The 13365-nt window shown below is 51.3% G+C and overlaps 2 protein-coding genes across 4 annotated transcripts in view; one reads left to right on the forward strand and one right to left on the reverse strand.

Annotated features, from left to right (window-relative positions):
- The window catches only part of Kcp (kielin cysteine rich BMP regulator), a 47314-nt gene extending 39790 nt beyond the window's left edge, over positions 1–7524 (reverse strand). Inside the window, exons 1-3 of the mRNA XM_026788549.1 lie at positions 7469–7524; positions 6745–7273; positions 5962–5986 (exon numbers count right to left, since the gene is read on the reverse strand). Coding sequence (XP_026644350.1) covers positions 5962–5986; positions 6745–7273; positions 7469–7524 — 610 coding nt within the window. The remainder of the gene's footprint in view (positions 1–5961; positions 5987–6744; positions 7274–7468) is intronic.
- Positions 7070–13365, forward strand: part of Irf5 (interferon regulatory factor 5) — a 10942-nt gene continuing 4646 nt past the window's right edge. Inside the window, exons 1-2 of one of the 3 annotated variants that reach the window (XM_005365754.2) lie at positions 7070–7205; positions 11068–11273. In XM_005365754.2, the coding sequence (XP_005365811.1) occupies positions 11079–11273 (195 nt within the window). In that variant the 5' untranslated portion in view covers positions 7070–7205; positions 11068–11078. Of the gene's footprint in view, positions 7206–7537; positions 7649–11067; positions 11274–13365 lie in introns of those variants that run through there. The other 2 variants (XM_026788539.1, XM_026788538.1) reach the window with 2 other exon arrangements.

Consider the following 13365-nt stretch of genomic DNA (forward strand, 5'->3'; position numbering starts at 1 on the left):
GTTCACACACTCACACACATTCACACATACACATGTTCACACACACGTTTAACACACATAACCATAGTATATGTGGTTTTTTTACTTTATAGTAAATAAACTTCCAAAATTATTTTAGCTGGGTGCATGCCTTTAGTCTCAGCACTGGGGAGGCAGAGGCAGATGAATCTGTGAGTTTGAGGCCAGCCTGGTCTACAGAGCAAGTTCCAGGACAGCCAGGGCTACACCCACACAAAAAAAAACCTGTCTCAAAATACATACATACATAGTTTTTGTTTTGTTTTTCTAGACAGAGTTTCTTTGTGTAGCCTTGGCTGTCCTAGAACTTACTCTGTAGACCAGGCTGGTCTCAAGCTCACAGAGATCCTCTTGCCTCTGCCTCCCTAGTATTAAAGGTGTGCACCACCACCATTGGACAGTAAAATTTAACCCCCACCCCATACAGAGAGAAATAAATTGAAGAGGGTTCCAAAATTCGTGAAGTTAATTAGCAAGGAAGGAGCGCAGCTCACTTCTTTGGCAAATGGAGGCACAAATTGCATCCACTGTCTAGTGAGTGCCTGCAATTAAACAATTAAGATGTCAGAGGGCTTAACCTGTGGAGGGCATATGTTAAGATCTCATTAGTGTAATCTTATATCTGTCTGACTCCAAAGGGTTAAAGTGTCACTTAGGGTTTAGTTGACTTCAAAACCCAGCATCTGATGTCAGCAGTCCTCGCTCCCCTGGTGAGGATATGGTTGGGAGTGGAGGGGAGGTGGTAGGGTCATGCCTGCTTCTGTGTGGTTTAGGATAGGCTGCTGTGTGCAGGGATCCCCACTTCTATCCTGTTTCTTGGCTCACCCTGAACCTCAGAACTGCATCAGGCACCCGGGATGGAGCAAACTTGCCAAGACCCAAGGGGATTCGGGATGTTAGCCCTTGCCCTGTGCCTAGTCCCAGGCCCTCTTAGAATCTGCCATCTCACAGCAAAACTCTGTAGACTTGGGGGGCTGGTACAGAGGAAGAGGCCTGAGCAGGGCCCTCTTCTTCCCTCCCGTCCTGCATTTCCATCTCCCAGAAATGGTTCCTGGTCAAGGCACCCAGGCATGCCAGCACCTCTGTGTCTTTGAAAGAGCTGTTGAGGAAAAGGAGGCGGGACAAACAAGGAAGGAGCCGACCACCTGGGCCAAGGACCTCCCTAGTATCTCGACCCTTCAGCTCCTTCATGGTCCATTGTGCCCAGCACCATGGTTTGACTGGGCATCAGGGTCTTGATTTAGAAAACTCCAAAAAACCCTGAGGATGCAGTCAAAGAGCTCAACTCCAGGTCCACTCTGGTGAGAACTGGCACCCTCTTCTTCTCTGTAAGCACCAAAGAAAGGAGAGGGCCCTGACCTGCAAGCTTCCCAGGGCTGTTAGCTCCCAGTTTCCTACTTTCTTCACTCTGAGAGATCCTCAGCTGGTTCTGTGGAACCCACCCATGCCCACTGCAGGAGTCCCAGAAGGCCGACTTCCTCCCTCCCCTTTTCCTCCTTGCCAGCTACCTGCTTCATGAGGACACAGTGTGTCCTCTAGAAGGGCAGCAACAGGGAGGCTCTGTCCCTCCAATGACAGAGTTCAGCAATGGGGAGGGAAGTTGTTTGGGGCAATGCTTATGCTGAGTTTAGCAGATTCTAAGCCCGAAGTGCAGGGAGTCTGGGAGGGGTGGCCATCTAACCCAGTAGAGTCTGGTGCCTTTCTAAACAGGCCAGAGGCGAGGAGGGCGCTAACACTAAGTGACCCAAGGAAGGTCAGTGGGACAGGAGTCCCAGAGGAAAATGGCATCTTCGCCACAGCCATTAAAGGGAACGCTGAGAAGCCCCTGGATATGGGGGTTTAAGTAAGAGGTCAGGAAATGCTGGAGCTGGGGTGGGAGCCTTCCTGAAGGCCTACGGTCGATCTGAGCTGGCAAGCCCAAGGCCCAAGGGAAAAAGTCAAAATGGAGTTCATTCAGGACATCAGCGAGAGAAGTGATCAGCAAGGGACAGAAGGGGAAGTGCCATTTCCTTTTTTAGTGAGACAGAGGAGCAGAGAGCCAGCCTTGAAGTGGTGTCGGCACAGCTTCCTAGGCCCCTGGTTGTGGAAGAGGGACTGGGTGCGGGTTGGCAAAGGTGAGAACCTAAGGTCTGGAGGGACCCACGTGACAGTTTTGACTGAATGGGGGACTTCCAAGTCACACCTCAGAAGGCTCGGAGGAGGCGGCACTTAGTAAAAATGGAGAGGAACCTCTGACAGCAATGTCCACAGCAAAGGTCATAAAACCATTGGAAAATTCCAGGCCAGAACAGCTGGATCACATCTGCTGCAGCTCTGAGTTCTCCACTGATCCCAAGCAAAGCCGCCTCTGGGGTGGCCTAGTCTTGCCCAGCAGGGGTTGAGTCTAATTGTCTCAGCCCATAGACTAGAAGAAGCTCCAGGACAGAAAAGATTTGTTTGCCACTCTATCCCAGCACGGGCAAGGAGCTTGATTGGCAACCTGGCATCCTCCATCCGTGACAGGGATGGAGAGGGGCCTCCAGCAGAGCAGGTATGTCTCCTCACTTTACAGATGGAGGGGGGAGCTCCAGCAGAGCAGGTGTGTCGTACAATTCCTGGAGAGTAGATCTAGGATTAGATCCCAGTTGGACCCAGTCTGATGTCTAGTTCACTCTCAGAAGTGTGGTGTGTCTGACAACCATGCCAGCCTGGAGACCCTGCAAAGCCTAGGCCAGAGAAAATGGGGTTCCTGTACGGGAGGTGTTGGGCAGCAAAGGCAGCGGGCATCTCTGAGGCCCCACCTAAAGCGGGCTGCCCTCCAGGTGCTGGGAGTCCGTTTAGCTTCTCCTGGTGCGATCTGTCTGCCTTCTGTCACTCACACTGGGTTGCTTTCGGTTCCCTCTGGTGGCCCGGCTTCCTCTAACCCCCTTGTGCCTCTCCTCATACCACAGCTTTGCCCAAAGCAGACGAATGCACCTCTTCTCACATGCTCAGAGGAAGTGAGTGACAGGGTCGTGTCCCTGATGGGGAGTCGCCAGGGCTCTTGATAAGCCCCGGGGACTGCAAAGGCCAAGACTCTCTGCATCCTCCTGGGCCCCCGGCTGCACAAAGGGAACTGAGATTAGTTTCAAGCAGAAGATTGGGGCCTCACTTCCCCTTAGCTTGTGATGGTGCAAGAAATCTAGAGGACCCTTCGTCCTTGGGAGAGCTGAACAGAACACACAGGGCAGTTTTTGGCTGAGGAGCTCCTTGGCAAGAGAAGACAGGATCTGAACAGAGCAGAGTCTGCTCAGGGCCCTGTTTATCCTCTGGCCTGCTGCCGGTGCTGCGAGCCCAGAAAAACCATCTTCTGAAGACAAGCGGATGAGACACACCGTTGTGAACGGTGCCTCTGCCACACATAGCCCCTGCTGGTTCTTGGTGAAATTCAAAAGCTCTACGGTGGGGCCTCATCTGAGAAAAAGAGAGAGTGGATGTGGACTGGGTAAGGATTGCCTGGAATCTCACAGTCCCCAGGATTGTTTGTGTGTTGGGAACATCTGACAATAAAAAGGCTTTTCTTGGACATTACCCCAGATACATTTCTAAGCCAACAGAATAGTTTTCTATTAAATGTAACTGACCAGCCGGGCGATGGTGGCGCACGCCTTTAATTCCAGCACTCGGGAGGCAGAGGCAGGCGGATCTCTGTGAGTTCGAGACCAGCCTGGTCTACAGAGCTAGTGCCAGGACAGGCTCCAAAGCCACAGAGAAACCCTGTCTCGAAAAACAAAACAAAACAAAACAAAAAAAAATGTAACTGACCAGAGAGCTGGGATACACACAGCCGAGTGGTAGAGCATTTGCTTAGCATGCAGAAAGCCCTGAGTTCAATCCCTACCACAGCAAAATGTAAGTGACCTCCAATGAAAGCAATCCATTGTTCAATTCTGTAGAAGTTTCTCTGTCCCTGGACTCTCGGCCATTCCCTTGCTTCAGTACTCCAAGTACTGGGGTTTCAGGTAAGTGCCCACCCAGGAAGCCAGCAGTTGGTTTTGTTTTGAGGCAAGGTCTCATGTAGCTTAAGCTGGCCACCAACTCACTACATAGTCAGGGATGGCGGTGAACTTCTGACACCCTGTTTCATGCTGGGATTACAGGTATAGCCCCACACGTCTGCTGAGTCATTCTCTGTTTCATAAAATAAGCCCGATGTGGTGGCATCGGTAATCCTAGCATTTCTGAGGCTGAGAGAAGAAGATTGTGAGTTCAGCATGGGCTTGGGCTACATTGTAACTCTCTCATTAGGATGAAAGGGGCGGAGCAGTAATCAGAGGAGGCGGGAAGAGGTGGTGTGGTAGGTGGACAGATGGCTCAGCAGGAAAGCATACTGCTTTCAGACCAAGCCTGACACCTTGATTTTGAGCTCTTGGACCCACATGGTGGAAGGAGAGAACCAGTTCCTGAAAACTGTCCCCCGACCTGCAATGCTAATGTTGCAGCATGCATGCTTGTGTGCACACACAAATACACACATGGGCATGCATGCTTGTGTGCACACACAAATACACACACGGGCATGCATGCTTGTGTGCACATACAAGTACACACATGAGAGTGCACACACACATAAATGCAAGAAAAAGAAATTTGAAAGAGTGAAATAAAAAAAGAAAGAAAAGCAACCATTCACACACCCCTTTCCGCTATTTACTTCCTCGTGAGAAAAGCTCTCTCTATGCAGTCCAGGCTAACTTGGAACTGGATGTGTGTAGGCCTTCACGCCCTGGTGCTGGGCATGTGCCACCACGAATGGATCCACACATGGTTTAAATTTAAAAATATGAAACAGAAGGAGGTGTGGCTCATTGGTAGAGTGTAAGAACGTGATTTATTCAGAAGATACAAATAATATATATATTTTCATTTTATCTTTTAAATTCTTTTTATTTTATGTGCATTGGTGTTTTTCAGTAGGAAAAGGGGAGTCATAGAGAATCATGAGCCTCCATGTGGGTGCTGGGGATAGAACCTAGGTCCTCTGAAATGACGGAAATTGCTCTTAACCGCTGAGCCATCTCTCCAGCCCCTATATTTCCATTTTATATCCAGGCCACAGTGAGATATACAAAGAGAAGGAAAAACAAAGCAAACCTACAGGATTCTTTTCACTCACTGAAGTTCAATCCAGAAAGGCAGCAGAGGTGGACAAAGAAGCCAAAATTCTAATTCATCTAAATAACACCACTGTGTCTATTAGCAACTCCAGGCTCTAAAATGGAAAGAATAAACAGTGTGTCTAGAATGTATATGCTTTATTTGCTATCTAAAAGTGAATAACGGAGCGGAGAGGGGTAGCAAGATGGCTAGGCAGGCAAAAGTGATTGCTGACAAGCTTGACAACCTTCATTCAATCCCTGGGCCCCACATGGTGAAGCTGACTGACCCCGGCAAGCTGTACTCTGACCTACTAATCCTCATGCACACCCACAGATAAGCACACAAAAGAAATTCAGGAACAATTTTTTTTTTTTTTTTTTTTGGATTTTTCGAGACAGGGTTTCTCCGTAGCTTTTTGGAGCCTGTCCTGGATCTAGCTCTTGTAGACCAGGCTGGTCTCGAACTCACAGAGATCCGCCTGCCTCTGCCTCCCGGGTGCTGGGATTAAAGGCGTGCGCCACCACAGCCCGGCTCAGGAACAATTTTAACTTAGCAATTAATTCAGAACATTTCTTAATTAAAAATATCTTTAGGGCAGGAGAGGTGGCTCAGTGTTTAAAAGCCCTTGCTGCTCTTGCAGAGGACCTGGGTTCAGTTCCCGGCACCCACCTGTCTGTTCACAACCGTTTGTAACTCCAGGTTCAGAGGTGCAACTCTGTTTTCTGGGTCTCTGCATGTTCATGATGCACATACATGCAGACAAAATACTCATATGCATAAAATAAAAATAAATAAATCGTTAAAAAATTAAGATGGATACTACACCTGAAATCTCAGCCACTCCAGGAATCTGAGCCAGGAAAATTGTTTGGTTCTAGACCAACATAGGCAACATATCTTTTTCCTTAAAAAAAAAAAAACAACAAACAATCATCTTTTAAAACCACGATAGAGCAGGGCAGTTATATAGGCATGTGCAAGGTCCAGCATCAGTAACAAACAATAATAAAAATTTCTACAGATCATGAATGATGCAAGACAGGACTGGTCCCCACTAAGCTGAATTTCACTGAAAATCAGACATTAACATCACAAACCGGGACCTGTGAAATGGATCATCGATTGGATAAAGGTACTTGCCACCAGAGCAAGACAACCTGTGTTCGGTCCCCAGGACTCTGGGAAGCTGTCCCTTCATTTGCCCGCCCCAACGAAACAAGCCAACAAATAACACCAAACACAACAACAAACCAGAAGCTGACTCAAAGAGTAGACCCTTCCGGAAAAACCACCTAGACTCCCAGAATATGCGATGCTGACCCGAAAGGTGAAGAGCAGGAGTCAGAGAGTGAAGAATGTTCCTACAGGAACAGGATGTGTGAAAGTTGAGGCCGGCATCAGCAGGTAGGCAGGTTTATGGAACCGAAATAATAATAATAATAATAAAAAGTTCAAATGGCAAACCCACTGTGAAGGTAGGGGAGAAAGAAGAGGCAGGATTTCAGCCACAGAGTGAGTCGGAGTCGGAGTAGGTGTATGTATGTTAAGGCTGGAGACAGACAGCGGCCCAGGGTAGGTTGAAAGGGGTCTCTGAGTTCTGCAGCCTACAGCTGGGTCGCGGTGGGAAGCGGAGGACCAGGGGATTCTCAGTCGCCTCGAAACGCCCTGGAGTGTGGCTTCATTGACGCCTGTGCACAACGGATCTCCAGCTCCAGGCGGGCGCGGACTGGGTGGGGACCGGCTACGGGGTGTCTGGGGACCGGGTGATGGGTGACTCTGACTCTCCGAAGAAGCCGGAGCCTTCTGTGCGGGCCGCCGAGCTGTCTGCGATGTTGGCGAGGCCCGGAGCCTGGCGCCTCGCTCCTCGCGGTGGGCGGTGGCCGGGTCGGTGCAGGGGACCCGGGGTGGTTGAGTGGGACGGGGCGGGGCGCTGCCCGAGGCGGGGGCGGCACGATGCGGAAGTGCGGGGCGGACTAGGCGACCCGCGGGAGGCTCAGCTCGGGGAGGGCTCAGACCGGCCGCAGCGCCCGGCCGGGGCTCCTGGCTCCCCGCGGGCGCACCGCAGACAGGTAGGTCCAGGAGTTGTGGGCTGTGCTGGGTCTCGAGCACGGAGGGTGGTGGGAACCGTCCCCGGCTACTGCCAAGTCAACTGCTTCGTCCCACGGCGGCCTGCGCCCCTGGGGACACCCGCCCAAAAGGATCGGTGGGGCCGCGATCTCGCTCCTCCGCGGTGGGCGCCCATCTCAGGCAGCGCCCGGCCAACGCCAACGTCTTCAAGGCGCTCCACGCCCAGGCAGCTCGGAGTGCTGGGCTCCGGCCGCCATCATCCTACAGGCGCGGGGAAAACCCCGACAGGCGAGGGACGAGGAACGAATAACGAGTGCGCATCCTCCTTGCTCCTCGCCAGGGTCAAGGATGCCAAGCGCCCTCGCGCGGGGCGGCAGTCGGGCACCGAGGATCCCTTTTACGCACAGCCCCGTCCTTCCTTCCCGGCCACGCCTCACCTTTTCGAGTAAGAGGCTGAGGTTTCAGTCATCCTTCCCAAGGATCTTAAATCCAAGGGCAGGAATTTGTGGAAATACAGTTTGGGGGGAGATGGTGTCAAATAGTGGGGCCGCCCCTTGACTCGTGGCTCAAAAGGGACGCCGATTTTCTTAGCAGTCAAGAAGAATGGGGGGCGCAATGCTTGGTCTGGTTTCTTGACGACCTGCTCCTAAACTTAAGAGGAAACAACTTAGAATCTGAAAGTGGAGGGAAAGTGTTAGCAGTATGGCCGCAGCGCAGGCCAGGCAGGGAGATGCCCAGGGCTCGCATCCAACCGCTGTGCAGTTGTCTCCCAGAGCCGGTACCTAGGAGCCGGGGTGCAAGAGGAGGCTTTCCTGGCCTCCTCTTGGCGTAGCAGAGCGGGGCGTCCACAGCCAGAGCAGTGGTCCAGGAACGGATACTAAAGCCAGAACACTGCGGTGACTTCTGGGGCCGACCCAGAGAGGGGCCCAGTGTGGTGATAAATGAACAGGACCAGAAGGAACATGGGCTGGGCTGACTGAGGAGACTGGAGAAGCTGGGGGCCCCCAGGTGAGGAGTATCCGTCCCTACTCCTTAAGCCCCTGGTTTAGGACTAGGAAAGAGGTAGGAAACCACCCCTTTTAACTAAAAGCGCTGCTCCGGGGCTTTCCCTTGCACTCTGGCCTTTCCCCAACCTGCCCCTGGGAGGAAGCTAAGAGAAGGTTCTTCCTGCCGCACCTGCTGCCCCAGTAAGTCAGCCGGTCTGCACTCCGAAGGGGCGGGGCCCCGGTGTGGGGCTCACCTGGAAAGGGCGGGACTTAGGCTCGTGCCTGATGCAGGTAACCCATTGCATGTTCCTTGAACTGGGTGTGGGGTTTAGAGCCAGACAGGAGGGGTTTGAAGTTCTGCCTCTATTACCTCTGTTATGGCAGCATCTCCCCCACCAGCCCTCGTAGCTCTCAGTGATCTGACGACCCAGGTGACCTCTCCTGGGACTTCAGGACCCTGGGGTGAGCTGTGGGAACTCTCCATTGCAGCAGGGACTCACGGACTGCTTCTCAGGACGCTTCTGTGCCTAATTTTATGTGGGATGTTTCCTCGGGTTTTCAGCAGTCTATATCCATCTTGACATTTCTGTGGTTTCTCCTTTACGGGACTGATAGCCAACAGATCTCAATCTGGGTGCTGTATCTATTTTACTCCAAACTTCCAGACCCAGGAGAAGGCAGTCATGTTTAGACACTGGAGTTGGCAACTGGCAGACCCCGGGTCAGACTCAGAGCCACTTCCTAACACTGAGGTCAGAGTAACAATTTCAAAGCCTTTCTCTGAATTAAACATCAGATTGGGACAGAAAGCTGCCCCGGTCCCTGGCTTCTTGGTCCCTGAAGCATGGAGAGAGTCCTGGCCTTCCTTTCAGAGCACCTTGGCCAGCTACAGGCTGGACTGTGTGGGGTCTTCAGGGTAACTCGCCTGTCCTTGTGTCCGCTTTCCTGTGAGCAGACTTGCCAGCTGCTCTAGGATCAAAGCTTCTTGAGAGCCACAAAGAAAGACGCAGGTGGTTGTCAGTAGGTCTGAGAGAAAGGGAATGATCTAGAGGATGGGGGTTGCAGACTCTCGTGAGTTTTCTCTATGCCCCCTCCCGCCGTCAGCCCACAAGTCAGCCCAATGAGTCAGATTTCTGAGTTGTCCCAACAGGGCCACTTTCATTTCCCTTAGGTCAGGGTGGAGGCTGAGGTAGGAAGAGGAACTAAGCCTCTGTCTCCTTAAGCTTGGGGGCAGGGCTGGGAGCATCTCCACCCTCCCTGTCCAACGCTGGCGCTGGCATTACTGTTCGTGGGTCACTGACAGCTGAGCTAGGCACTGCCCTGCAGTCTGCAGAGTGACAGTCTGCTAGCCTGGATGTGGCATGTAGCAGCCACAACCCAAAAGATACTGGGTGCGGAATTGCAGGGGAAACGGAGGCTCCATGCTACAAAAGGCAAGCCTGCTCATTTTGTCCCTTAACTTGCCAAATAAGTGACTCCTTTCTAAGGAGCTGGTGGCACCGTGGCCTCCCTCTTTCCTGCCTCTGACTCTGGGTCCAAGAGTTCAAGACCCAGGGCGTGGCCAAAGGAGGGAGAGAACTTCCCAGAGTGAGGGCGGCTAAGAGGGAGCCTTAGACTGCTGTAAATTTCCAGTTCTTTTTAGAGGAGAGGGAGCAGGGAGAGGGGAGGGTACCAGGGTCTCATGCATCCTGTCGCCTGCCCAGAGGCTTGCCTCCAGTAGGGAGCTGTTAGATCTTGGCCTGTACTTCCTGCCACCGTGTGTGTGTGTGTGTGTGTGTGTGTGTGTGTGTGTGTGTGTGTGTGTGTGTGTGTGTGTGTCTCACAGGTCTGTAAACACTAGAGCAGTATTTCACAACCTGTGGGTTATGACCCCTTTGGGGATCAAATGACCCTTTCATAGGGGTCATATGGCAGATAATTACCTGATAATTTGTAACAGTTGCAAAACTCTAGTCATGAAGCAGCAACAAAAGTAATTTTATGGTTGGGGGTCACCACCGCATGAGAGACTGCATTGAAGGGTCACAGCTTTGGGAAGGTTGAGAACCACTGCTCTAGAGGCTTCCTAGGAGTTGAAGGAATGTGAGAAAAGGGGCGGGAACTGAAAGCTAGGACATCTAGGACGGTGATGGCTTCAGAGTGGTTGTCATCGAAGCTGGCTGCCCAGTGTCATTTGAGTGGACTAATGGGATTCTTATAAGGAGGTCAAGGGGGATGAAAGCATCACCCCTGAGAAAAACTGAGGAGGAATAGCAGCTCAACACGTGATCTTAGCCAAAAGGCCAGAAAGTGATGACAGAGCCCTGCGGGCTGGGGATGAGCTCACCCCACCCCATCCACACGGTCTGCTTCTGTCTAAAGCTGGCCTCTGTTGGAAGCCTGAGGTTGGATCCTGGTTTAGAGGATTTGGTGGGGATGGGAGGGCAGTTCAGGGGACGGAGCTGGAGTAACCTGCAGAGGGGAAAGACCGGGCAGGAATGGGAGGGATAAGGCATGGTGCCAATAGCCAACCGCAGAGAAGCGCCTGTCACCCGCTAGCCCACCTCCATGTAAGGGAGCCAGCTTTGGCTGTGGTGTGACTCTAGAGTGATGGGTGTCCTGACCAGGGACACTGGGACAACTGGGGCAGTTCTCCACTGAAGCAGCAGCTGGGTACTGAGTACACACTCGAAAACAGATGGTCTGTTAGGAAGGGGCCCACAGCTCCCACTGGGACAGAAACCACGAGGCAAGTGAGCCTGCAACAAGAAAGCCGAGGAGGCTGGGAAAACAGGCTTGACCTCAGCCTGCACTGAGCCATATCCGCAAGGCTCCACCCACGGCCTTCAGAGAGCATCTTGTGTGAATCTGCTGAGGTCTGCTGTGTTTTCTTCTGCAGAGCCCTTTGCCATGAACCAGCCAGCCCCGGGGGTTCCCCCACCACCCCGCCGTGTGAGGCTGAAGCCCTGGTTGGTGGCCCAGGTGAACAGCTGCCAGTACCCAGGACTTCAGTGGGTCAATGGGGAAAGGAAACTCTTCTATATCCCCTGGCGCCATGCCACAAGGCATGGGCCCAGCCAGGAGGGAGACAACACCATCTTCAAGGTAAGCCTTGGATAAGGTGCTGTCTAGACCTCTGGGGCAGCCCCTCCCCCAGTGGAGATCCATGATCATCTCCTGGAGGTGGTCCACTCAGCAGCTACAGTGCTCAGGGGACCCCATGCCTGGACTCGGGGACACAGGATCACTTCTAAGCTGTAGCCTAGAGCAAGGTGGACAAGGAGGGTCTCTGGGAGGACCCCCTGTAAGTCCTTGTAATGCTCCTAGCTCTTGACTCACTGTCACACAGGAGTACACGTTGAGTACACACGTGCACTAACTGAGGCCACCGACTCAGCTTTCAAATACCAGATCTTTCCGTTTTGGTCTGGTTTTTGAGTCAGGGTCTCTCTATGATGCCCAGGTGGCCAGACTCTTGGTTGTAGTCAAGGCTGGCCTTGATCTTGTCCTCCTCCTGCCTCAGCCTCCCAGGTGCTGGGATTATAAGCATGTGTCACAGGTCCGACAGTCTCTAACCCTGACACCCGGCAGGCTCCCTGCTATAGTTTTACACAAGGCTGCGCACTGCAGCGTCTTAAGGCTTCGGCACGGGTAGATGGTAGGCAAGATTGGAATCCAGTCACATTTTTAAAATGTTAAGATGTGTTTTATTTTGAGATGGGGTCTCATTATGTCGTCTTGGTTGGCCTGGAACTCATTCTGTAGATTAGACCAGCCTTAAATGTGTGGCAATCCTCCTGCCTCTGCCTCCAGAGTTGGGATTACAAGCGTGTACCAAAATGCCTCTTTCTGGGGGCTGGAGAGATGGCTCAGAGGTTAAGAGCACTGATTGCTCTTCCAGAGGTCCTGAGTTCAATTCCCAGCAACCACATGGTGGCTCACAACCATCTATAATGAGATCTGGTGCCCTCTTCTGGCATACAAACATACATGGAAGGAATGTTGTATGCATAATAAATCTTTAAAAAAAAATCCAATCTGCTTGTCTGTATCTTTAAAAAAAAAAAACAAACAAAATGCCTCTTTCTCGTCAAAGAAAGCTTTATGCTAGGGATCAAGACCAGCCTTCCTCACGCTGTGCTCACCATCTGCTACTCGGGACTCCCCCCCCCCCCGGCATGCTTTACTTATTTATTATTTTATATGTCTTGAAATGTTCTTTTTTAAAATTTATTTATTTACAAACTTGCTATGCAGCTGACTCTGGCCTTAAACTTCCGATCCTTCCGCCCTCCCGTCTGAAGTGCCCGGATGACAGATGTCCGTCAAAACAGTCAACCCATACATATGCTTTCATTTTTGCTTATTTGTTGACTTCCTTGTGAGGAGTGTGTAGTTACCACAGCGTGTGTGTGGAGGTCAGAGGTCGACTTGCAAGAGCTGGCTCTCTCCTTCTAGTGTGGGTCCAGGGATCAGACTCAGTAGTCAGACATGACAAACACAGTGCAAATGCCTCTGTGTGTGGACCCATTTCGCTGGATAAAGCCATGCTGGTTTAGAACCTGCATCTTTCTGCCCAGCATCAGGATTAGCTTTCCTTTCCAGCACACGTCTGCCTCACTTCTTGTGACCACTGAGTGGCCGCTGGAAGGATTCGCTATACCGCACCCAGACTCAGTGTTTGGACACATCAGACCGTGTTAGGAAGAAAACATAATTCCTCCTGCATTCTACCCATTGTTATAATGGTCGGTCTAGGTCTGGAGTTCAGAGTTAAAAATTATTAGACCAAAGAAGTGCTGATTGTTAAAACTTTAAAATCATGTATTTTTTTAAGCTTTTATACTTGATTCTTACCACAATCTGTGTGGATATTCCTATATTCTATATAAGTCTATCAAAATTGTTAGTTTAAAGAGAAGAAACACCTATAATCCCGATGTTACCGAATTGCCATGCAAAATAAGATCAGTTGCAGGTTGAGGGTCAGTGGTAGTGAGGATGGGTTTAGTAAGTGTGAGGGTCTGTGTTCCATCTTTAACACGACGATGACGATGATAGTGACAACGACAGTGATAATTTGGCGGCTGGTATAGTGACATGTTCCTTTTATTTTTTTTTAAATACTTATTTATTTATTATGTATACAATATTCTGTCTGTGTGTATGCCTGCAGGCCAGAAGAGGGCACCAGACC

The sequence above is a fragment of the Microtus ochrogaster genome, unplaced genomic scaffold (assembly GCF_000317375.1).
Source record: "Microtus ochrogaster isolate Prairie Vole_2 unplaced genomic scaffold, MicOch1.0 UNK4, whole genome shotgun sequence".
In the NCBI taxonomy this organism is placed as follows: domain Eukaryota; kingdom Metazoa; phylum Chordata; class Mammalia; order Rodentia; family Cricetidae; genus Microtus; species Microtus ochrogaster.